Source organism: Rhinatrema bivittatum, chromosome 12 (assembly GCF_901001135.1).
Source record: "Rhinatrema bivittatum chromosome 12, aRhiBiv1.1, whole genome shotgun sequence".
NCBI lineage: Eukaryota > Metazoa > Chordata > Amphibia > Gymnophiona > Rhinatrematidae > Rhinatrema > Rhinatrema bivittatum.
The window spans coordinates 832549-859579 of NC_042626.1; the positions used below are offsets into that span (position 1 = coordinate 832549).

At 48.8% G+C, this 27031-nt stretch overlaps 1 protein-coding gene across 1 annotated transcript in view; it reads right to left on the reverse strand.

The window, feature by feature from the left end:
• The window catches only part of AMPD2 (adenosine monophosphate deaminase 2), a 75726-nt gene that overhangs the window by 42695 nt on the left and 6000 nt on the right, over window positions 1–27031 (reverse strand). The window contains 4 exon segments of the mRNA XM_029573513.1: window positions 13151–13262; window positions 13793–13861; window positions 18505–18635; window positions 25217–25347. Coding sequence (XP_029429373.1) covers window positions 13151–13262; window positions 13793–13861; window positions 18505–18635; window positions 25217–25246 — 342 coding nt within the window. The 5' untranslated portion in view covers window positions 25247–25347.

Genomic DNA, 27031 nt, shown 5'->3' on the forward strand with positions numbered 1-27031 from the left:
AAGCACCATCCCTTTCTCACATCCACACAGAAGCACCGTTCCTTTTCACATTCACACACACACATACATATACACACACACACACAGAAGCTCCATTCCTTTCTTACATCCACACAGAAGCACCGTTCCTTTCCACATACACACACACACACAGAAGCACCATCCCTTTCTCACATCCACACAGAAGCACCGTTCCTTTTCACATACACACACACACATACATATACACACACACAGAAGCACCATCCCTTTCTCACATCCAAACAGAAGCACCGTTCCTTTTCACATACACACATACACATACATACATATACACACACACACAGAAGCACCATCCCTTTCTCACATCCACACAGAAGCACCGTTCCTTTTCACATACACACATACACATACATACATATACACACACACACACAGAAGCACCATCCCTTTCTCACATCCACACAGAAGCACCGTTCCTTTTCACATACACACACACACATACATACACACACACACACACACACAGAAGCACCATCCCTTTCTCACATCCACACAGAAGCACCGTTCCTTTTCACATACACACACACACATACATATACACACACACACACAGAAGCACCATCCCTTTCTCACATCCACACAGAAGCACCGTTCCTTTTCACATACACACATACACATACATACATATACACACACACACAGAAGCACCATCCCTTTCTCACATCCACACAGAAGCACCGTTCCTTTTCACATACACACACACACATACATACACACACACACACACAGAAGCACCATCCCTTTCTCACATCCACACAGAAGCACCGTTCCTTTTCACATACACACACACACATACATATACACACACACACACAGAAGCACCATCCCTTTCTCACATCCACACAGAAGCACCGTTCCTTTTCACATACACACACACACACATACACACACACACACAGAAGCACCATCCCTTTCTCACATCCACACAGAAGCACCGTTCCTTTTCACATACACACACACACATACATATACACACACACACACAGAAGCACCATCCCTTTCTCACATCCACACAGAAGCACCGTTCCTTTTCACATACACACACACACATACATACATATACACACACACACACACACAGAAGCACCATCCCTTTCTCACATCCACACAGAAGCACCGTTCCTTTTCACATACACACATACACATACACACACACACACAGAAGCACCATCCCTTTCTCACATCCAAACAGAAGCACCGTTCCTTTTCACATACACACACACACATACATATACACACACACACACAGAAGCACCATCCCTTTCTCACATCCACACAGAAGCACCGTTCCTTTTCACATACACACACACACATACATACATATACACACACACACACAGAAGCACCATCCCTTTCTCACATCCACACAGAAGCACCGTTCCTTTTCACATACACACATACACATACATATACACACACACACACAGAAGCACCATCCCTTTCTCACATCCACACAGAAGCACCGTTCCTTTTCACATACACACACACATACATACATATACACACACACACACACAGAAGCACCATCCCTTTCTCACATCCACACAGAAGCACCGTTCCTTTTCACATACACACATACACATACATACATATACACACACACACACACACACACAGAAGCACCATCCCTTTCTCACATCCACACAGAAGCACCGTTCCTTTTCACATACACACACACATACATACATATACACACATACACACACACACACACAGAAGCACCATCCCTTTCTCACATCCACACAGAAGCACCCTTCCGATCCAAAGCCCCCACTGAACAGCTGGTCTCCGGCGGCGGTTAGCAGCACCGGTGTTCACTTCTTCGGCCCCCGCCGGCCTCGGTTTTAATTTCTTCGGCCCTCTTGGTCTCCGGCGGGGGCTGAAGACATTAAAATCGAGGCTGGCGGGGGCCGAAAAAAAGAAGATGGGCGCCGCCCAGCCAGCCCCCGCTTGAGGCTGGCTGGGAGGCGCCCATCTTATTTTCTTTGGCTGCCGCCAGCCTCGATTTTAATTTAGTCGGCCCCCTGCCGGCTTGGTCTTCCGCGGGGGCTGGCTGATCTTTTCTTCGGCCCACGCTGGCTTGGTCTAATGGCGGGGGGCTGGCTGGGAGGCGCTGAGGCTGGGCTGAGGAAGAGCCACACGGTCGAGACCACGTGACCAGCTAGACCGGCCCACCGGGGGATGCCCGATCCCCCGATAGGTCAATCTGCCCCTGGAACCCAGGCTTAACCATCGTGGAGGGGGGTCTACTGGAGAAATTACTTACCTGATAATTTTGTTTTCCTTAGTGTAGCCAGATGGACTCAGCACTAATGGGTTATGTCCTCCCCTGCCAGCAGATGGAGACAGAGTCAGGTTTCAAAGCTGACGTCTTCCTAGATCCCCCCCTACAGTGACCTCAGTCCTTCAGTATTCTCTTCAAAGGCCACTGTGGACCTATTAGTGAAAAACAATTAAAAATATGATTAAAAACAGATAACCATAACTGTACTCAACCAAACAATAGGTGCCCTGATTTAGGGACTGGATGAAGGCTTACCCGTAAACTCTTGGATTCGATAACCACTGTACGGGCAAATTCTTGGCACAGTTCTTGGGCAGCCGGGGATGGGATGCTGAGTCCATCTGACTAAACTAAGGAAAATGAAATTATCAGTTAAGTAATGTCACCACTTCCTAGCGTGTAGCCAGATGGACTCAGGACCAATGGGATGTACAAAAGCTTCTCCCGAACGGGGCAGGAGGCTGCCTGCGGTCCAGTTAACACCACCCTTGAAAAGGCTGCGTCCTCCCGGGCCTGAATGTCCAGGTGACAGAACCTGGAGAAGGTGTGCAAGCAGGACCACGTCGCTGCTGGACAGATGCCAACGGGAGACAGCAGTCTAACTTCCGCCCATGAGACAACCTGAGCCCTAGAGAACTTCCAAGCACGGAGTAAGGTGGCAATTACCACTGCAGAATATCCTCGCTTCATCAGGCGAGCCCTCTCAAGGGCCAGACCATAAGAAAGAATCAAGTCGGATCCTCGTGAAAGACCAGTCCCTGCTGTAGCAAGTCCCTGTGCGGTGGGAGGCACGGGGGGGGGGGGGGGGGGTGGTGTCTCCACCAGGAGTCTGCGCATGTCCGCATACCATGGATGCCTGGGCCAATCTGGAGCTACTAGTAGGACTAATCCCCTGTGATGTTCGATTCTGCAAATGACCCTTCCAGCCATCCAAAAGATGAAGCTCTCTGTTCTGAGAAGACTCCCGGGACCAGTTAGGGAACCCCGGAAGCTACACAGTTTGATTGACGTGAAAGGCTGAAACCACCTTAGGGACAAAAGACGGAACCGTGCGTAACGATACCCGATCGTCGTAAATCCGAAGAAAAGGATCCCGACAAGACAGCACCTGCAACTCTGAGAGCCGATGGGCCAAGCAAATGGCCACCAAAAACACCGTTTTCAAGGTCAGATCTTTCAGAGAAACTCCACGAAGAGGCTCAAAAGGAGCACCACATAGAACTCGCAGGACTAAATTCAAACTCCAATCCGGACACACCGAACGGATGGGAGGGCACAAATGTTTGACCCCCTTAAGAAAACGAGCAATATCCGGATGCACTGCTAGCGAACAGCCATCAAAGTTTCCCCGCAAGGCACCTAGAGCTGCAACTTGTACACAAAGGGAACTGAACGCCAAGCCCTTAGCGAGGCCCTGTTGCTGAAAGCCAAGCACCCGAGGAACATGCACCGCTAAAGGGTCGCAGGAACGCTGATGACACCAAGTCTCAAAAAGCTTCCAAACTCTCACATAGGCCAAAGAGGTGGATAGACATCTCACCTGTAGGAGGGTGGAAATGACTTGTTCTGAGTAACCCCTCAAGCGTAAACATTGCCTCTCAAAAGCCAAGCCGCGAGAAAGAAGCGATCCTCCCGATCTGAAAATATGGGCCCCTGACGGAGCAGATGCGTTAGATAAGCCAGCTGAAGTGGACCCTCTAGAGCCAAGCGTACCAGATCGGCGAACCACGGACAACGTGGCCACTCCGGCGCCACCAGAATCACCCTTCCCGGGTGCCACTCTATGTGACGGAGAAGCTTACCTATGAGGGGCCAGGGCGGGAAGGTATACAGAAGAATCCCCGTGGGCCAAGGGCACACGAGAGCGTCTATGCCCACCGAGCCCTGTTCTCAGCGACGGCTGAAAAAACAAACTGTTTTTGCATTCGCCTGCGTTGCCATCAAATCCAGCTGAGGAGTTCCCCATCTGGCGCAAATGAGATTCCACACCTCGAGAGATAGTTCCCATTCCCCTGGGTCTAGTTGCTGACGGCTGAGATAATTGGCTTGCACATTCTCTACTCCCATGACATGGGATGCGGCAATGCCCTTGAGATGATGCTCCACCCAGGTGAAAAGAAGACGTGCCTCCAGTGCTATGGCGGGACTTTGAGTCCCGCCTTGACGGATGATGTACGCCACCGTTGTCACATTGTCCAAGAAGACTCGCACCATTCTGCCCTGGATCCAGGGAAGAAACGCCTGCAGGGCCAGACGTACAGCCTTGGTCTTGAGCAGGTTTATGGACCAGGATCTTTACATCACTGACCAGAACCCTTGGGCGGACCTGTCTGCACACACCACCCCCCAACCTGAGAGGCTGGCATCGGTGGAGATTATCAGCCAATTCGGAGTGTCCAAATCCACCCCCCATTCCAGATTGTCCAGTGACAGCCACCATGTCAGACTGGCTCTGGATTCCGGAAGTAGAGGCATTGGTAGATGGAATTGCTCTGACACTGGGCTCCAGTGAGACAAAAGCGCACGCTGTAAAGGTCTTAAGTGAGCAAACGCCCAAGGAACCAAGTTCAAGGTTGAAGCCATGGAGCCCAGGACCTGAAGATGATGCCACACTGTGGGATTGTTCCTTTGAAGAAGGGAATGTATTTGTTCCTACAACTTCCCTATGCGGTCTGCCGCTAGAAACACTTTGCCCAGCAAGGTATCGAATTGTGCTCCGAGATAAATCAACTTCTGAGTGGGCTCCAAGTGACTCTTCTGCACATTGATTACCCAACCTAGGGATCGCAATGTGAACATCACCATGTACACCAATCTCTCGCAGTCCTCCCGAGACTTCGTGCAAATCAACCAGTCGTCCAGGTACGGGTGGACCAAGATTCCCTCCTGACGAAGTAAGGCCTCCACCACCACCATCACCTTGGTGAACGTACGAGGAGCTGTTGCGAGACCAAATGGGAGGGCTCAAAATTGGAAGTGCCGTCCCAAGACCTTGAACCGCAGAAACTTCTGGTGATTCAGCCATATTGGAATGTGTAAATACGCCTCCGTGAGGTCCAGAGAAGCGAGAAACTCCCTTTTCGAACCGCGGCCATCACTGTCCTCAGGGTTTCCATACAAAAGCGAGGAACCCGAAGGCAACAGTTCACCTTCTGCAGATCGAGGATGGGCCAAAACACGCCCTCCTTCTTTGGGGCCACAAAGTACACGGAGTACCGACCTCGTCCCTGTTGAGCCTCCGGAACTGAGACAATAGCTTTGAGCTCGAGAAGTTGTTGTAGAGTCACCCGGACCGCCTTTCACTTGACACCACTCAGGACTCCACAAAAACCTCCTGGACCGGGCGCAACAACTCCAGTGCATACCCGTCTTTGATCACTTCTAAGACCCAGCGGTCTGATGTAATTCTTGCCCATTCCGTGTAAAAGTTGGATAATCTGCCTCCGACAGCTTCGACGATGGAATGGGTGTTTGTGGCTTCATTGGGGGTTTTTATTACTTCCTGCACCAAGATGTCCCGAATCCCCCTCAAAAGGACTGCTGGCGCCACAAAGCAGGTTTAGAAGCAGGAGGTGCGGAGTATCTACCCGCACTGAAGCGGCAAGGGTCCCGAAACCTAGCTCGAGGAGGGAAGACTTTCTTAGAAGATCTTTTATCTTCCGGCAACTGATTGCCCTTGGATTCAGCAAGCAGTTTTACCAGCTGATCCAGATCCTCCTAAAGGACACCATACCTCTCACCGAGGTCCTCACCAGAACATAGAGATGAGAATCGGAACCGGAATCGGTTCGGATTCCTGTTCAGATTCACATGTGGGTTTTTTCCCATCGGGCCCAATGGCGTTTTGTTTATCGGCTGCCCAGCCGAAAAGTCCAGCCAAAGTCCTGCCAAAAGTCCAGCGGGGGTCCGGGAGCGACCTCCTGCACTCGGGCCGTATTGCCAGTATTCAAAATGGCGCCGGCGCTACCTTTGCCCTCACTATCTTTTGGCAAGTCTTGTGGGGGTCAGGAGGCCCCCCCAAGCTGGCCAAAAGTCCCTGGGGGTCCAGCGGGGGTCCGGGAGCGATCTCCTGCACTCGTGCCGTCGGGTGCCAGGAACCAAAATGGCGCCAATAGCCTTGCCCTTACTATGTCACAGGGGCTACCAGTGCCATTGGTCAGCCCCTGTCACATGGTAGGAGCACAAGAAGGCGCCGGCCATCCAGTGCTCCTACCATGTGACAGGATCCGGCCAATGGCACGGATACCCTGTCACAAGGTAAGGGCAAAGGACGGCCCGGTAGCCGGAGGACAGCCCGGAGCGGGAGATCGCTCCCGGGATCCCCACTGGACCACCATCTGTAAAAAGGTTTTGGGGGGGGGGGGGGGGGGTCAGGAGGGTGGGGGAAGCTAAGGGGTTACTTTTAAAGGGTTGGGTGGGTTTAGGGGTTATTTTTGTGTGCCGTTTTTTCCCGCCCTCCCCCAAAACGATAAGGGAAGCCCCACGATCAATATCGTGGGGTTTTCCTATTGTTTTCGGAGAGCCCCCGATTGCTGACGATTTTGAAAATATCGACAATATTTTCAATTGTCCGAAGCCCGATTCACATCCCTACCAGATCATACAAAGCATCAGCAACATAAGCGATGCCTGCTTCTAGGCGGGTGGACTGCAGAGCCCCCCTGTCGCCCGTACCGGCTCCGGCAGCCGACTCCTGGACCCAACATAGACAGGCCCTCTGCATGAGGCTAATGCAAAGCGCCGCCCGAAGGCTTAGTGCAGCAACCTCGAATGCTCACTTCAACTGGATCTCCAGCTTGCGGTCCTGCATATCCTTAAGGGCAGCCGCCCCCGCAACTGGGATAGTGGTCTTTTTCGTGACTGCCGAGACCGCAGCATCCACCTTTGGAACCTTCAGTAAATCCAAAACATCAGACGATAACGGGTACAGTTTCGCCATAGTTCTGCCCACCTTCAAGCTGGAATCCAGAGTCTCCCACTCCCATCTAGTGAGTTTGCCAACCTTCTTAGGCAGAGGAAAAGATGTTGTGGGACCCCTAATGCTGTCGAGGACTGGATTGATGCCCTCGTTGTCAGACTCTTCTTGAGAAACCTTAAGTCCCAGAATTTCAAGGACTTGGAGAATAAGGTGTCTTAACTCATCCCACGTGAACAAACGCACCAGGCTGGGGTCATCCTTCTCCGCAGGAGGGTCATCGGGCTCATCCGGATCATCAGTATCCACATCAGCTGGATCCAGCCGAGGATCCGGGTCTGCCACCCCTACTACCCCAGACCCCGGGATCGGATCTCGTGTACCCTGAGGTGAATCCCCTGTGGGGTGAACCTGATCAGAGAGGCACTGACGAGGGTCCATACCCTGACCTTTTCTCAGGCGGGTCTGAACCTGCCCCCAGGAGACCTGGCCGCTTTACCACCGAGCGTTTCCTTGCCAGGAAAACCTGGTGCATAAGGAGGACAAATTCTGGGGAAAACCCCTCCGGGTCCCCCTCCCCCACTGGAGAGTCGGCTGGGGTGATCTCATCAGTTCCCCTGGTGAGGTCTTCCCTCACCGGGGCTAGAACAGGTGGAGAATCCTCATCCCGCGAAGCCGAAGGCGAGACAGATGTTCCCTCCCCGAGGGAGGAGGCAAGAAGCCCTGAAGAGCCCTCTAACCCCGGGGCACACGCAGCGCATAAGGAGGCCGCATCTAACGCCTGCCCGCGTGACCCACATGCGCGGCAGGCCTGCCATTCTGTTTTCGGTCCCATCTGCGGCAGAGCGCCGATAGTCTGAAGTGAAATAGAAAAGGGCGCGAATAAAAAAAGAAGCGCTCGGAGCTGCGATGCAGAGAAAATTTCAGTCAGGCCGGGCCGGAAAAACAAACTTCATGCTGGGGGCTAAGAGACTACCGGCTGAGGAGAAAAAAAACACGCGCAGCCGTGCCGCAGGAAGGAAGCCTGTCTATAGTGAAATCGCAAGGCCCCTATCAGGGAAGCGGCGCGTAAATGAGGCTCACGGAGAAAAACTCACCCTTGCCCTCAGAAAACGACCCGGAGCCCCGGGAGCTGAGGGGAACACTGCTGACAGCTTCCCCAGCCGGTCTTAAAAGACCCGGTCCCTGCTGCGCCTCTCCTTACCGCAGCACTGAAGACTGTCAGTCAGCCGCAGTGAAGACAGCTTTTTTTTTTAATTAAACTTTACCAAGACACAGAGAAAAGCTGTTGCAGGAGACAAGGGAGCAGCTGTAGCAGAGATGGTGGTGAGTAGCCAGGAGCCCCTGCTCGTCAGACACCAAACTGTGGCGGGTGAAACCCTGACAGGAATATCCAATTCCCCGGACACCCGGCTTCCACTGAGGGATGGTCCACGAAGGCGCCTAACACCTCAGGAAGCGACCGTAAACCAAAAAATTAAGTTCAAACTAACTAAATAAAAACTATAACTAAAGACTGCAGGTGTGCATCTGTACCACCCGCTGGAGTCAGAGAAATACTGAGGGACTGCAGGTGTGCATCTGTACCACCGGCTGGAGTCAGAGAAATACTGAGGGACTGCAGGTGTGCATCTGTACCACCGGCTGGAGTCAGAGAAATACTGAGGGACTGCAGGTGTGCATCTGTACCACCGGCTGGAGTCAGAGAAATACTGAGGAACTGCAGGTGTGCATCTGTACCACCCGCTGGAGTCAGAGAAATACTGAGGGACTGCAGGTGTGCATCTGTACCACCCGCTGGAGTCAGAGAAATACTGAGGGACTGCAGGTGTGCATCTGTACCACCCGCTGGAGTCAGAGAAATACTGAGGGACTGCAGGTGTGCATCTGTACCACCCGCTGGAGTCAGAGAAATACTGAGGGACTGCAGGTGTGCATCTGTACCACCCGCTGGAGTCAGAGAAATACTGAGGGACTGCAGGTGGCTCTCTCGTTATGTAGCAGTGCCCAAAGGTCTAATTGTTCTCTGACTCCACCTGCTGGTAGGGATACACAACCCACTTCTCTGGACTGATCTGGGTATGTTCCAGAACTTTCAGCTGCTTCAGCAGCAAAGTCCATGCCGGGATCGGCTACCGGACCAAGGCAAACCTCTGAGGGATCTCAGAAATCGACCCAGGAATTCTCAACTGGGGGAGGGACCTTTAGGTATCACCGCAGGAGAGCAGGGCTCAATGTTCCTTCAATTTAAAAGTAGAATTTCTGCTTCCTAAAAGCACAGCAATCCCATAGGGATAGGCAGTCCAGTGTCTGCTGGAGACGGAGAATGCTGGAAGGCCGCGGTCACTACAGGGGTGTATGTAGGGTGACGTCAACTTTGAAACCTGGCTCCGTCTCCAACTGCTAGCAGGGGAGCACATAACCTGAGTTCTGAGTCCATCTGGCTGTACGCTAGGAAATCGTCATTATTAAGGCTCCACCTCATCCCTGTAGGAAGACCTTAAGACTGAAAAGTCCTTCCAAATTCTGCTAATTTCCTCGCCTGTTCTTCACTTTAGTGTTGTTTGCTGCCCTTCTGGTCTATTAAATCATGATTTATCTCCTCTCCTAGAGAATTTGGTCACTTTGCCTGTGGACTTACGATCTTAGCCAGGGACTTCAATATCCATCTTAACTCCCCCTGCTGCCTCATCTTTTCTTCAAGCATTGGCTGAATTGGGCTGGGAGCAGCTATTTGATAAGTTCACACACAAACTTGGCCAAATCCTTGACCTTGTATTTTGTACATTTACCCTCTGTTATACTCCAGCTAGAACCTGTACCATGGTCATATCGCTTCTTAATTCATGTATCACGTAACATCAATTTTAAGATCTCTAATGTCTCTCACAGCAGTAAAAAACTGTTGAAGAGGAAAAAAGGTGATCCATCTTCTTTCTTTGAAGCTTTTCTCCCAAATATGCCCATGCGTACTGGTATTGACATTGACTGCCTAGTTTCAAACTGGAACTCTTCAATCACAAATTCCTTAGGTTTAATTGCTATCTGTTCCTTCCAAACCCAGCTGAAATCCGAACTCAGACGTCTTGGACGGTGGCGAAAGAACCCTTAGCGTAAAATTGCATTCTTTGCTTATCTGAATAAATATAAAAAACAGATTAACCTCGCAAAAAAAAAAAAAAATCCTTTTATGGAAATAAAAGAAAGGTAGCTAATGGCAATCCCAGTATTCTCTTCAACATTATTAAATCACTGACCCCTGTAACTATATCAACACCGCCTTCTGTAACAGTATTGCACAATGTTTTAGAGATAAGGTAACCAACATCTCTGCCAAATTCTCTCACAATCTGCCTCCTGTCACTTGTTTATGGTCCAACTCCGTATCCTTACTAAAATGAAGGTTTCAACCAGCCCTTAGCACCCCCTGCCCAGGACATCTAAAAGATTTCACTTCCGTTAAGCTCTCCCTCAGTTCTGGCCCTTTCCCAGATATACTAACGTAGACTTCTATTCTTCCTATCCCCAAGAAGAAAAGCATGGATCCCACCCTCATTAGCAACTTCCACGCCATTGCCCAACTTTCACTAGCCAAGATTATAGAATCCGTAGTGCTTCATCTGCTAACAGATTAGATCAATGAGAATAGGCCATGGTACTGAAACACTTCTTCTTTCTTCCTTTCATACTATCATTCATGGGTTGACATCAGTACTGATTACATTTTAGTTCCCCTCGACATCTCAGCTGCTTTCGACACCTTGGATCATGACATTCTTCTTTCAGGTCTGCAGTCTATTGGCATTAATGACACTATTCTCAAGTGGTTCACTTCTTTCCTGTCCAAGCGACCCCAGCAAATCAATATTAGCTTACACCACTCCAACTGGTACACTATTCCCTCTGGTGGGCCACAAGCTTCCTCACTTTCTGCCATCCTATTCAATATCTTCTTACTTCCCCTCTGCCACCTTTTAGCCAGTCTAGGCATAGACTTCAAAATCTATGCCAATGACATTCAATTTTTCGTACCACATAACCCTTCTTGGTCCAATACATTATCCACTGTTAGACTTTACGTTAAGTCTATTAGCATCTGACTTTCTCACAACCGTCTAAAACTTAACACTTCCATAACAGAAATTTTACATCTATCTGCCATCCCACATTCCCCATGTCGTCCTCCACCTCACTTAATTTTTGATAATGTTCCCATTCCCATAACAACCTGGATTCAGAATTATCCATGTCTTGTCACATTTCATTGGTGGTAAAAAGTTCATTTTTCAAAGATTCACCTATTAAAATGCTTAAAATCATTACTATACCTGATGACTTTTGTACTGTCTTACAAGCCCTAATCCTTACTAGACTAGACTTTTGTAATGCTTTAGATTTAGGGCTCCCAGACACTTCTCTTCACCCACTCCAATTAATACAAAATGCTACAAAGTCCGAATCCTTGTTAATGTAAAATCCAGAGACCATATCAGTCCAGTTCTTAACACCTAGAGTCCAGTTCTGCACTCTAGAACTCAATTCCAGATTTCCTCAGGCTTGTATCCAATTCTAAGGAGTTTAAGAAAAAACTAAAAACTTATCAATGTTCCATTGTATTTGGCAGGTCAACAGTGGTTTGATTCCATCCTATCCCCTCTATGAGGCTTTAGCTTGTCAGATTTTTATGTTTGTTATTAATTTGATTTTTTTTACTATTTTTAATTTCTGTTTGTATCATATTCTTATTATGAATGGTTTCACCTTGTAAACCGCTTAGACCCACTCCCATTGTATAAGCAGTATATAAAAATTTTTAAATAAATAAATCTGACAGAGATCATGAAAGGACTTGAACAAGTTAATGTAGATCGGTTATTTACTCTCTCAGATAATAGAAGGACCAGGGGACACTGCATGAAGTTAGCAAGTAGCTCATTTAAAACAAATCAAAGAAAGTTATTTTTCACTCAGCGCATAGTTAAGCTCTGGAATTCATTGCCAGAGGATGTGGTTATAGCAGTTAGTGTAACTGGGTTTAAAAAAGGTTTGGATAAGTTCCTAGAGGAAAAATCCATAAACTGCTATTACAGTAATTAACAAGCAAAAGTAGCTTGTGATTTATGTAATGTTTGGGTACTTGCCAGGTTCTTGTGACTTGGATTGGCCACTGTTGGAAACAGGATGCTGGGCTTGATGGACCCTTGGTCTGACCCAGCATGGAATATCTTATGATCTTATGTACATGTGGGCTTCGTGGAGAGATCTCTTAGCGTGTGTCCCTCTCTTGCTATTAGCTAGTACACCTGATGTAAAACATTTCCATGCCTCCAATGCATACATTTTAACCGTCAAAAACTAATGCCAGCCTGGAGCTGGTGTTAAGTCTGGAGGAGCCCCAAAAGTTTACAGAAAAGCAGAAAATACTGCTCCTGGCGATATTAAGTCGGAGGAACCACAGAAAGCAGCAATGTGAAAAAAAATAAAAATGTCTTGCTAGCATCAGGTTAGGAAAATGGATGCTCAATTTACGAGCTGTGCACGGGTTAGGAAAATGAGCGTCCGTTTTCCTAACCCGCGCCCAGCCACGTCTCCCGGGTGCCCGATGCCATGGGCGCGCTAGGGACGCACAATGTATCCCTAGCTCCTCCTTTTTATCACAGTGACTCATTTGCCTATTGCATCGAGCACCCGGGAGAGGCGATTATGTGCGCTCAGTTTGGAAGAACGTCGGAATTGTTTGAGTCAGGAAAAGTACATTCCTTAGGTTAACCAGTAAGCACATGCACTCTCTCATTTCGGGTGCCGAATTGCTCGTCTCCTCTCACATTTCCCTGCCTGTAAACTGCGAGTGAGAGTGTATTTCTGTCTCCTGCTCCTCACAGGACAGGCAGGAAGAATTCGCATCTCACCCCGCATTTCTCCTCTCCAGAAATGGCGACTCTCTGGAACTCCTGCTCCAGCATGACGTCTCGCTCCTTCACAAACTCCTCGGCCAGCTCCTCATTCTCTTCTTTGTACAGCCTGGGAAAAGAGGAGCAGGTGAGGAGCAGAGAAAGAGCCAGAGCTCACAATTTATGGGGGCGGGACCCCATGAAAATGAGGCTGCCCAGAGGCGAGGCGTTTGGGAGTGCCACGGAGGGGTGAGGGCTCATTTTGAAGGAGACTCCCGTTTAGTCCTGTCTCTTCTTGGTGCACTGTCTGAGGAGGACAGAGGAGAAATGGGGGAGATGCTTGTTTATTTATTTTTTCTCAATATTCTACAATTTTCAACAAGCCCAAGGTGGATTTCAATTTTAAAATCCAACAATGTAGAAAACAATCATAGGCAGATGGGGGAAGTGAGGTTTTCCAAGGATTACGAAAGTCAGTTTTAAACAAACTGAAAGCAAGGAGAACAAGGAAGGATCTCTGCTCAGAGAAAGAGTCCCAGAGACTGCACAAGAACGAATGAGCAGAAGCAGCTCTCGCCCAATCCAGCAAAACTTCCCCGAACCATTGCCCATCCCCTCCATCAGCCCTCCCAGAGACCCAGCAGCGCACAAAGTACTCACTCCAAGTCAGCAGTGCTGTCCACCTTCAGAAAGTCCTGTTTGGCTCTGAGCAAAATCTCCGGCTCTAATCTGAGGAGGGCAAACAGGAATAAAGCAAAGGCAGGAGAAGAAAAAACAGAGATTGTTAATGCCCCCAAGTTACATCGAGCCCATGAGAAGCAGCCACCTGCAGCCATGTGGGTCACCCCAGAGTACAGCAATCCTGCCAAACTGCCCAATCACTGCAAATTGTATTATTTTTTACACCTAAGAAGTGCCAGGCTGGGTCGGATCAAAGGTCCATTCAGCCCAGCGACCAGTCCTGGTCACTTGGAAGAACTCAGCAAATCCCTTCCAGAACCGGTGAAGCTCCCATCAGAGTTAATGGGTCTGGCTCTGTCTTCCAGAACTGCCTTGACCACATCCTCCACAGCTTATGCTGAGTGTAAAAATGCTTTCTTACAATTGTTCCAAATCTGCTCTCAATCCTTTCCCTTGTCCTATCGGAAAGGATAAATAACGGGGTGGCCATTCCTGTTGCCCTTCTCTGCCCTTTTCCTGCTTCTGCTCTGCCTTTCTTTTAGATGGGACACACCAGAGTCAAGGCACAGCCACACCATGGATTTCTATGGGAATCCCAAACTGTAGAGCTGAACCTAAGGCTTCTTATTTGTTTCTGTGTCTTGACTAAAATGTAAGCTCAATGGAGCACTGACTGTCTCTTATCTGTTTGTGTACAGTGCTGTGTACACCTGCTACCACTATAGCAATACTTCTCCTACCAATGTAGGGGGTAGTATGTCTGCTGTGTTAATCCATTTGAACACACATAAAGGTTAACAAAAAAATAACATACAAAAGAAATAATAAAAAAAAAGTTGTCCTTCCCTTTTGTGCCAGAGAGCACAGTGCAGGAAGATTTTGTTCTGCCACCTCCATGCATGGTTTATCTCATTCGTGTTTTTACATTCAGCTCATGGGGACAATTCCTAGCCCTGGAGGTTTACGGGCGATCAATAAAGAAAGTGCATGTGTTATGTGCACACAAAGACAGGCCCAGAGCTTTCATGTTTCTCCAGACAGAAAGGCTGCAGCCAACCCCTACGTTTTCAAAGGGGACATCTGCAAGGAGTTTAAAATGTGCCGAAGGCCTGTGCAGGGCTTCAGATGTGCTTTCTTTCTATTGGAGCTCAGACTCCCCTCCTCGGGTCAGAAAATGGAAGATGAAAAGTGAATGATAAAATGCATTGCAATGAGAGTATGGACAGGCAAGAGGAGCAGAGCATCAGGACAGCGACACCAAAATCCAGGAACGGAAGACTGATCAGAGCTAAAGCAAAGCCTGAGCTTTTAACTCCTGACGAGACACAATTCTTCCGCCCCTGACTGCAGTGAGAGGGTAAAAGGAGGGAAATCCCACGCCCATCAGGGGATCAAACATTACCCTCCCATGCAGGGAGGTGAGCAGGCTTAGCTCAAGGTTTCCCAGCGCTGGAAGTTGTTCTCCTAGTCAGAAATTGAGGGGGTTTTCTGTAATTATTTAACTATTTCTATATTTGCAGGGAGATGCACTGTAAAACCTGTTTTGCTTTTTACTATTGTACAGCGGTGGCTTCCTCACATCAACCCTACATTGCTTTCAGTTTTGGTATTTCAAAATATTTTGCTTAAAACAGATGTAAATTCCATGTAGATGAGGGCATTCGCTATTACCCCTTATGCTGGAAAGTGCTGGGCGCCCGACGCGCACTTTTTAAAGCAGAAAATTTAACTCCAGCCTCAGAAGTGGAGTAAACTCAACTTGCAGTCAAGGGCTCATGAAAAAAAGATTAAAAAATAGGCTCTCTGTGCTGCTCCTGTGTGCAGTGGAGAGGGATCGGTACTCGTCTTTGCTTTGGGGCTCGGTAGCAGACCCTGGGGGGGGAGTTTATTTCTGCTTCTGGGGCCTCCAGCGTCTCGGCTCCCCACCCGTTTTCTTAACTCCAGACTCCTCAGGGGGTCCCTGCTGAAAACAGACGCTAGTACTGAGCACAGCCACATCCCCTGGGTGCCCAATGCAATATTTTAATGAGGCAAAAAAAAAAAGGGCGCGTTAAAGGAGAATTGAGCATCCATAGCACCCGATAGTTTATTGCATCAGGTGCTGAATACGAGCGTCCGGTTTCATCTCACTTCAGAAACCTCAGCAAAATATTAGGTGCCCCTTGTTATTGATGTGTAAATTATGTGGCCATAAAAAAAGTGGGTTTCTTTTAATCAAGTCAAAATATACCATTATTTTTCTCCACTGCAAACAGTAAATTAAATATCACAATGATACTAAGGAGGACTTAAATGTACACCCAACCATGCATAAACCCCTGTGCTGCATCAGCTCCCCCCAGGAATTTAAAAACAATTTCATTTGTACATTAAGAAACTGTGTGCTGATTTGAAGCACAGGCCTACCCCGACTCTAACCAAACTTAATTTCTCCCCCAGATCCACCCGCCCGACTTTTCTCCACCCGCCCCCACACCTCCCAGCCCCCCCCTGCCCTTGTCACTTACTCCTACCCACCCTTGGCCCGACCCATCCCCACCCCCTCTCCCCCCCCCCCTAGCCATCCCCAGATCCTTGGGCCTCCTGGCCGCTATCATCTCCCCGAGTACACCTCTCTCTCTTTTACACCTCCAGTTTCTATTTTGTCTAATTTTGCCAGGCTGGATTTAGGCGAATATTCAGCTGAAAACCTAATCTGTTAGATTCCGCTTTTACACCTCCAGTTTCCCCTTAAATAAACTATATCCTAGTGAATACTGTCGCCTAATTAATGTAGCCGGTTTCCAACACTTCCGTAGGACTACCTAAGTTAATAGTACCTGTACATTCTTCAACTGTACATAGTCTCCCCCCTTTTATTTATTTTATATTTATTTCTGGTGTTTTTTGTTTTTTTTTTATACTTCATCTAGCTATGCCTTTTTCCCCTCCCGCTCCCCATCCCCCCTTTTCCCATGCCCCCTACCCCTACCCTCCCTCCCTCCCCATACCCTGCCCCCTGCCTATCTTCCCCCACCGCCCCCTCCCCCTTCCTCCCTCCGTTATCATTGCTCCTTTGGCTCTCTTTGTATTCTGATTTTTGGTTCTTTTATTAACGTGTTATTGTTATATTGTTATATTGTTTCATTGTATTTCCCGCCTGAGTTCTTTGTAAACCGGCATGATGTGCTTCACGAATGTCGGTAAATAAAAGTTAATAAATCAATCAATCAATCACTTCTGTCTTCTGGCAATGTCACTTTCATTCCTGCCTTTTCTGACCTGAGGGAGGGAGTGTAAGCAGTGCTGTTTCCCTATTCAAGTTAGCTTTTTTTCTATAGTTTTTGGGCTGTTGCACTATATTATTTCATCTATTCTTCTGTAATAAATAGCCTTTATTTTCAGGCAAGCATTTTTGTACTTATTGTAAATGTTTAAATAAAAAGTTTAATGATAAAGGCACAGAGGATCAAGGACTGGCAGTGATTTCAGTGCTTCTAGGCCCTCATGAATCTACTGCTAGGGGAGTGGGGTGTGAGCCAAGGTCCTCCGGGCTCCCTCATAATTATGCCCCTGGTGTGTGTGCTGAGCTGTGTGGCAATACCTGGAAACATAGAAATGACGGCAGAAAAAGACCAATCGGCCCATCCACCTGCCCAGCAAGCTCCCACACTTATTTCCCCAGACGTATCTGTTTCACCAACCACCAAGTTCAGGGCCCTTGTTGGTAACTGTTTGATTCACATCTCATGGAGTTGTTGAGAGAGAGAAAGGGGGAGCAGGATAACCCCATGATTGCACCCAAGTCCCATCTCACAAAGTGGAAGCAGTAGGAGTCACATTGCATGAAAGGGGAAGGTCCCACAGAGGGATGGAAGCAGGGTGAGCTTGCTTTATCAGGCTTTAGGGAAAAGTTAAACATGGATGTTTGTGACCACATGTTTTAGATCGTTATTGAAGCACAGGTTGTTAGGACTGCTTGGGGCTACCTAATGGATTACTGACAGGAGTGCCAGTGGTTATGAGATGTTTCAGATTTAAATTGTTATGAATTTGGTTTTTATTGTATTTTGTTTTATGGTTTATTTTATATAAACTGCTTAGATTGATCTTTTTGAGGGGTAAACAGTATAGAAATATTTGTAAGTAGATAAATAAATAGCAGGGATGTCACATGTCTGAGAATAGGCAAGCACCCTGTCATGGAATGAATAGGTTGGAAGGGGATTTACAGCTTGCTGAGCAGGTTAGGAGAACATGTGTGCTCAGTGCTATCTCTGGCACTCACGTTCCTGGGTGTCCCCAGCCAGAGAGAGCAACAAAATGGATTAGACGCCAGAGAATGTCCGTTTAGAATCTTTATTATGGAGACGCGTTCATCCAAAGTTAAGAGGTTTGCGTTTAGAAAGGAGACGGACACTCTGGTCGGATGTATCTGAAAACGTTCAGAAAATCTCTATGATATGAGTTAACAATCATTCATAATCAAGAGATATCACATACAGCCCCCCTGAGGCAGCCCCGTTGAGGGGGCGAAACACTGCCTGAGTCGGGCTTAACTTTGGATGAACGCGTCTCCATAAAAAAGATTCTAAATGGACATTCTTTGGAGTCTAATCCATTTTGTTGCCCTCACGGCTTTTTCAGATAACCTACCCTCTTGTTTTATCGGCCCCGCCAGAGAGATACAGTTCGAGTAAGTTCTCGCTTACTTTACTTCCTGGCTTATCTGTCGTTCCAGACGATGCCTTCTCTCCTCCAGTTTCTCAATTGGACTCTCCTCTGGGAACTCGTACGGAGCGCTGCGCATCTCGCTGTCTGCCAAGGAGCGGGAGAACAGCTCCTGCACAAACCAAACAAAAGAAAGGCTCATTGGTTACCATCCCTGCACAAACCTAATGGGGCAAGAGTCTATATCACTAAAGCCAGAAGCAACACTGCTATGAAATCGCACCTTCTTGGCAAACATACAGGCAGCTAAGCCCACTCTTTAACATGCAGGTTGGCTGTGCGTTTTCGACTTATACTGTAAGGGGTTTAGCATGTCGAAAACGCACAGCCATCTCCCCTGGAAACTAATAGCGCTCATCACGTGCAAATGCACAGCCAAGTCCCCTGGAAACTAATAGCACTCATCACGTGCAAATGCACGACCAAGTCCCCTGGAAACTAATAGCGCTCATCACTTGCAAATGCACGGCCAAGTCCCCTGGAAACTAATAGCGCTCATCACCTGCAAATGCACGGCCAAGTCCCCTGGAAACTAATAGCGCTCATCACCTGCAAATGCACGGCCAAGTCCCCTGGAAACTAATAGCGCTCATCACCTGCAAATGCACGGCCAAGTCCCCTGGAAACTAATAGCGCTCATCACCTGCAAATGCACGGCCAAGTCCCCTGGAAACTAATAGCGCTCATCACCTGCAAATGCACGGCCAAGTCCCCTGGAAACTAATAGTGCTCATCACCTGCAAATGCACGGCCAAGTCCCCTGGAAACTAATAGCGCTCATCACCTGCAAATGCACGGCCAAGTCCCCTGGAAACTAATAGTGCTCATCACGTGCAAATGCAAGGCCAAGTCCCCTGGAAACTACTAGGGCTCATCACGTGCAAATGCACAGCCAAGTCCCCTGGAAACTAATAGCGCTCATCACGTGCAAATGCACAGCCAAGTCCCCTGGAAACTAATAGTGCTCATCACCTGCAAATGCATGGCCAAGTCCCCTGGAAACTAATAGCGCTCATCACCTGCAAATTCACGGCCAAATCCCCTGGAAACTAATAGCGCTCATCACCTGCAAATGCACGGCCAAATCCCCTGGAAACTAATAGAGCTCATCACCTGCAAATGCACGGCCAAATCCCCTGGAAACTAATAGCGCTCATCATCTGGAAATGCACGGCCAAGTCCCCTGGAAACTAATAGCGCTCATCATCTGCAAATGCACGGCCAAGTCCCCTGGAAACTAATAGCGCTCATCACCTGCAAATGCACGGCCAAGTCCCCTGGAAACTAATAGCGCTCATCACCTGCAAATGCACAGCCAACTCCCCTGGAAACTAATAGCGCTCATCACGTGCAAATGCACGGCCAAGTCCCCTGGAAACTAATAGCGCTCATCATCTGGAAATGCACGGCCAAGTCCCCTGGAAACTAATAGCGCTCATCATCTGCAAATGCACGGCCAAGTCCCCTGGAAACTAATAGCGCTCATCACCTGCAAATGCACGGCCAAGTCCCCTGGAAACTAATAGCGCTCATCACCTGCAAATGCACAGCCAACTCCCCTGGAAACTAATAGCGCTCATCACGTGCAAATGCACGGCCAAGTCCCCTGGAAACTAATAGTGCTCATCACCTGCAAATGCATGGCCAAGTCCCCTGGAAACTAATAGCGCTCATCACGTGCAAATGTACAGCCAACTCCCCTGGAAACTAATAGCGCTCATCACCTGCAAATGCACGGCCAAGTCCCCTGGAAACTAATAGCGCTCATCACCTGCAAATGCACGGCCAAGTCCCCTGGAAACTAATAGCGCTCATCACCTGCAAATGCACGGCCAAGTCCCCTGGAAACTAATAGCGCTCATCACCTGCAAATGCACGGCCAAGTCCCCTGGAAACTAATAGCGCTCATCACCTGCAAATGCACGGCCAAGTCCCCTGGAAACTAATAGCGCTCATCACCTGCAAATGCACGGCCAAGTCCCCTGGAAACTAATAGCGCTCATCACGTGCAAATGCACGGCCAAGTCCCCTGGAAACTAATAGCGCTCATCACCTGCAAATGCACGGCCAAGTCCCCTGGAAACTAATAGCGCTCATCACCTGCAAATGCACGGCCAAGTCCCCTGGAAACTAATAGCGCTCATCACCTGCAAATGCACGGCCAAGTCCCCTGGAAACTAATAGCGCTCATCACCTGCAAATGCACGGCCAAGTCCCCTGGAAACTAATAGCGCTCATCACGTGCAAATGCACGGCCAAGTCCCCTGGAAACTAATAGCGCTCATCACGTGCAAATGCACGGCCAAGTCCCCTGGAACCTAATAGCGCTCATCACCTGCAAATGCACGGCCAAGTCCCCTGGAAACTAATAGCGCTCATCACCTGCAAATGCACGGCCAAGTCCCCTGGAAACTAATAGCGCTCATCACCTGCAAATGCACGGCCAAGTCCCCTGGAAACTAATAGCGCTCATCACCTGCAAATGCACGGCCAAGTCCCCTGGAAACTAATAGCGCTCATCACCTGCAAATGCACGGCCAAGTCCCCTGGAAACTAATAGCGCTCATCACGTGCAAATGCACGGCCAAGTCCCCTGGAAACTAATAGCGCTCATCACGTGCAAATGCACGGCCAAGTCCCCTGGAAACTAATAGCGCTCATCACCTGCAAATGCACGGCCAAGTCCCCTGGAAACTAATAGCGCTCATCACCTGCAAATGCACGGCCAAGTCCCCTGGAAACTAATAGCGCTGATCACCTGCAAATGCATGTTGATAAGGCTGAAAGTAAAATGAGCAGCCAATCCCAAGGGCAGGCATTAAATTCTGAGCAACCCGGAAAAGTGAACAGAAAAGTAGAAAATACTGCTTTTCTGTACACCCTCCAACTTAATATCCTAGCGATATTAAGTCGGAGGAACCAAAAATGATTAAAAAAAAATTTAAAAAATATATATTAAAAAAAGGTGCCAGCTGGACCAGTTAAGAGAACGGACACTCAATTCTAACAGCATCCATTTTCCTAACCAATCGCTGTCAGTAGGTTCAGAAAACCGACGCTTGAAAAATTGAGATTCGATTTCCCCACCCGCTGACAGAGCCACCTCTTCTGGGTCAGGGAGGCGCTAGAGGCACATAATCGACCTTTTAGCATGACCCAGGAGAGGTGGCTGAACGCGTGTTGGGAGAGCGGGTGCTCAGCATGGAGCACCCATTCTCCCACTCTTCTTACTGAACAGGAAATAAATGTGTACAGAGCATGAGTGCAAATCCCCCTTGGAACTGTGAGCTATGAAGCAGGTGGGGCGCATTGCGGGGGGAGCAGAGGTTCCACCTGTGCCTGTTTTTCAGAGATGTGGACCAGAGTATCCCGTCTGCCAAGGGAGGTGGACTGGGGTGCACTGTTGGGGGCCATGACCCTAATAACAATTAACCCACAAGGCATCAGCAACCAGGGCACTGGAGGGGCAGGGGCAGAGGTTGGTTTATTTGCCTGCACCTCCACAAAAATGTTCCACTGCCCTTGCCATTTGCTAAACTGCAGAGAAGATGCCCTTCAAGCAGCTCTGCTCAGGCAAATGGTGCTAGAACCCATGAAGGAAGGGGCAGTACTGGAGCTGCTACTTCCACTATCTCCAATGTCCAGGGAGCTTGCACGATCATCAGACAATTGCACCAACCTGCTTCCCATGCTCTACCCGTCCTGAGTCGGAAGTGCGCGTGTGTGTGTGTGTGAGGGAAGCCTGCACTCCTGCTGCCAGCGCTCTACGTGTTGGTGTGTGTGTGTGTGTGTGTGAGGGAAGCCTGCACTCCTGCTGCCAGTGCTCTACGTGTTGGTGTGTGTGTGTGTGTGTGTGTGTGTGTGTGTGTGAGTGAGGGAAGCCTGCACTCCTGCTGCCAGCGCTCTACGTGTTGGTGTGTGTGTGTGTGTGAGGGAAGCCTGCACTCCTGCTGCCAGCGCTCTACGCGTGTGTGTGTGTGTGTGTGTGAGGGAAGCCTGCACTCTTGCTGTCAGCGCTCTACGTGTTGGTGTGTGTGTGTGTGAGGGAAGCTTGCACTCCTGCTGTCAGCGCTCTACGTGTTGGGGTGTGTGTGTGTGGGTGTGTGTGTGAGGGAAGCCTGCACTCCTGTTGTCAGAGCTCTACGTGTTGGTGTGTGTGTGTGTGTGTGTGTGTGTGTGTGTGTGAGGGAAGCCTGCACTCCTGCTGTCAGCGCTCTACGTGTTGGTGTGTGTGTGTGTGTGTGTGTGAGAGGGAAGCCTGCACTCCTGCTGTCAGCGCTCTACGTGTTGGTGTGTGTGTGAGGGAAGCCTGCACTCCTGCTGCCAGTGCTCTACGTGTTGGTGTGTGTGTGTGTGTGAGGGAAGCCTGTACTCCTGCTGCCAGCGCTCTACGTGTGTGTGTGTGTGAGGGAAGCTTGCACTCCTGCTGTCAGCGCTCTACGTGTTGGTGTGTGTGTGTGTGTGTGTGAGGGAATCTTGCACTCCTGCTGTCAGCGCTCTACGTGTTGGTGTGTGTATGTGTGTGTGTGTGAGGGAAGCTTGCACTCCTGCTGTCAGCGCTCTACGTGTTGGTGTGTGTGTGTGTGTGTGAGGGAAGCTTGCACTCCTGCTGTCAGCGCTCTACGTGTTGGTGTGTGTTTGTGTGTGTGTGTGTGTGAGGGAAGCTTGCACTCCTGCTGTCAGCGCTCTACGTGTTGGTGTGTGTTTGTGTGTGTGTGTGTGTGTGTGTGTGTGTGTGAGGGAAGCTTGCACTCCTGCTGTCAGCGCTCTACGTGTTGGTGTGTGTGTGAGGGAAGCCTGCACTCCTGCTGCCAGCGCTCTACGTGTTGGTGTGTGTGTGAGGGAAGCCTGCACTCCTGCTGCCAGCGCTCTACGTGTTGGTGTGTGTGTGTGTGTGAGGGAAGCCTGTACTCCTGCTGCCAGCGCTCTACGTGTGTGTGTGTGTGTGTGAGGGAAGCCTGCACTCTTGCTGTCAGCGCTCTACGTGTTGGTGTGTGTGTGTGTGTGTGTGTGTGTGTGTGAGGGAAGCTTGCACTCCTGCTGTCAGCGCTCTACGTGTTGGTGTGTGTGTGTGTGTGTGAGGGAAGCCTGCACTCCTGCTGCCAGCGCTCTACGTGTTGGTGTGTGTGTGTGTGTGAGGGAAGCCTGCACTCCTGCTGCCAGCGCTCTACGTGTGTGTGTGTGTGTGTGTGAGGGAAGCCTGCACTCTTGCTGTCAGCGCTCTACGTGTTGGTGTGTGTGTGTGTGTGTGTGTGTGTGAGGGAAGCTTGCACTCCTGCTGTCAGCGCTCTACGTGTTGGTGTGTGTATGTGTGTGTGTGTGAGGGAAGCTTGCACTCCTGCTGTCAGCGCTCTACGTGTTGGTGTGTGTTTGTGTGTGTGTGTGTGTGTGTGTGAGGGAAGCTTGCACTCCTGCTGTCAGCGCTCTACGTGTTGGTGTGTGTTTGTGTGTGTGTGTGTGTGTGTGAGGGAAGCCTGCACTCCTGCTGCCAGCGCTCTACGTGTGTGTGTGTGTGTGTGAGGGAAGCCTGCACTCTTGCTGTCAGCGCTCTACGTGTTGGTGTGTGTGTGTGTGTGTGTGTGTGAGGGAAGCTTGCACTCCTGCTGTCAGCGCTCTACGTGTTGGTGTGTGTGTGTGTGTGTGTGTGTGAGGGAAGCTTGCACTCCTGCTGTCAGCGCTCTACGTGTTGGTGTGTGTTTGTGTGTGTGTGTGTGTGTGAGGGAAGCTTGCACTCCTGCTGTCAGCGCTCTACGTGTTGGTGTGTGTATGTGTGTGTGTGTGAGGGAAGCTTGCACTCCTGCTGTCAGCGCTCTACGTGTTGGTGTGTGTGTGTGTGTGTGTGTGAGGGAAGCTTGCACTCCTGCTGTCAGCGCTCTACTTGTTGGTGTGTGTTTGTGTGTGTGTGTGTGTGAGGGAAGCCTGCACTCCTGCTGTCAGCGCTCTACGTGTTGGTGTGTGTTTGTGTGTGTGTGTGTGTGTGAGGGAAGCTTGCACTCCTGCTGCCCATGCTGTACCTGGTGGGACAGTGTGTGTGTATTTTTTCTTAATTCTTTATTTCTTATGGAGACAAACAGCAGGAAACATTTATAATCTTGTATGCCTTCCTGTTAGTATGATATTATTGTAAACAAAATGAGGCAAAGAACATGAAAATACATTTTCACCACCTTTGACAAAATTACAATAATATTAGCAAACTGAGAATTGTTTCACTTTAGGGCAATGAAGAGAGAAAAAGTGAATTCACTAAGACTTCTGCAAAATGAGTCAGACTTTTCTCCAGACTGTCTCTCATATGTTTTAAGTCTGCCTTTCAGTCTCTCCAATATTGACATTGCTTTCTATGCAAACAACCATCTTCCTTGCAGCTCTGCGCAATGGTGAACCTGGCTGCCAGCAACTTTTGATTTGCAAGCATTTTTGCCTTACCGGTCACCGAGACAGAGTCCCAGAATACAAGCAGAATCAACTATGGAGAAATAGGAAGTGAAATCTTAACACCCAGAAGACTTTCTGCAAGTCCACCCTCCATGTAACTGTGCCCCTCTGCAGCACACAGGACTGCAACTTGAATTGATTGAACAGATGAGCACCGGGTACTTAGATGTACAGTCTGATCACTCTGTCAGCTCTTTTATGTGTTTTTGAGCATTTCTAAAACCTAAAACAAGAGAGAACAGGTTGAAGAGATACCTCTGCAATCTCTTTGTATTTGCCGTCCATGGATGTTCGCAGGTCGAGGGGGAAATGTTTCAGGCAGTGGGGGATTCCTGGAAGAGACTTTGCAGACTGCAGAGGGTGAGGTCCCACACTGCCACGGACATCTGTGAATACACGATTCAGTACCATCAGTCAAGGACACAGAAGGAAAAGAGAGAAAGACACAAATCTGAGCACACAGCCAGCTCCCCAAGAGAATATACAACCTAGAAACCAAATGCAGAGTCAGCCCAGAATCTACTAGGGGAACCCCGAAATCCCCCACTCAGTTCTGGAAAGTTCCAAGCGCTCTGCAGAGCTGCACACATTACTTCAGGGCTACAGGATCCCTGCTGAGCTTCCGTATGGGATTCCTTGTCCATGGAAAGGCTTCCTTCCTAGAGTCTCTCAAGAGTAATGAGATCAATTTTTAGAAGCTTTTTACCTGCACAAATCAGTGATCTGAAAATCAGCTTCTGCAATAAGGCTTAAAGCAGAATATGTGGTGCCACGCAGTGCTCTCTTTACTGTACTACAATGACAGATATTCTGTATCTGTGCTCTTCCTCTTTTGCAGGGACACACAGTATCTAGACTCTCCTCAATCCTGCAGGGACACACAGTATTTGCCCTCTCCCTTGCTCTGCAATGACACATATTATATGGGCTCTTTTTTTGCTATCTGTACTCTCCCTTATCCTGCAGTAACAGACAGTAACTGCCCTCTCCTTTACTCTACAATGACCTATCTGCACTCTCCCCTGTCCTCCAGTGACACACAGAATCTGCCCTCTTACTTGCAAAGAGCATAAGAACATGCCATACTGGGTCAGACCAAGGGTCCATCAAGCCCAGCATCCTGTTTCCAACAGTGGCCAATCCAGGCCATAAGAACCTGGCAATTACCCAAAAACTAAGTATATCTCTGAAATACTTCCTGTTCCACGTGCAGGTCCCCAGAGGCAGGCAAAGATCCAGAGTTTCAATGCATGGATGAGACGATGGTGCAAGGAAGAGGGATTCAGTTTTGTAAGGAGATGGGGAAACTTTTGGGGAAGGGGGAGACTTTTCCGAAAGGATGGGCTCCACCTTAATCAGAGTGGAACCAAGCTACTGGCACTAACTTTTAAAAAGGAAATAGAGCAGCTTTTAAACTAGAACAAGGGGGAAAGCCGACAGTCACTCAGCAGTGCATGGTTCAGAGAAATGTATCCTTGAAGGATACTAAAGAAACAGGAGAGTTAGAGCATCCCAACAGAGAGGTTCCAATAAAAGCAAACCTAGTCCATGTGCCTATAAGTAAAGAATCACCTGAGATAAAGATTTCCATATTATCCCTATCAACTGAAAAGCAGGTTGTTAAAACAAACAAAAAACACACTTTGAAATGTCTGTATGCCAATGCCAGAAGTCTAAGAGGTAAGATGGGAAAGCTAGAGTGTTTAGCAGCAAATGATGAGATTGACATAATTGGTGGAAGGAGGATAACCAATGGGACAGTGCTATATCAGGGTACAAATTATATCGCAATGATAGGGAGGATCAACTTGGTGGGGCTGTGGCACTTTATGTCCGGGAGGATATAGAGTCAAACAGGATAAAGATCATACAAGAGACTAAATGCTCAGTAGAATCTATATGGGTAGAAATCCCATGTGTGTTGGGTAAGAGTATAGTGATAGGAGTATACTACTGTCCACCTGGACAAAATGGTCAGACAGATGATGAAATGCTAAGAGAAATCAGGGAAGCAAACCAATTTGGCAGTGCAATAATAATGGGAGATTTCAATTACCCAATATTGACTGG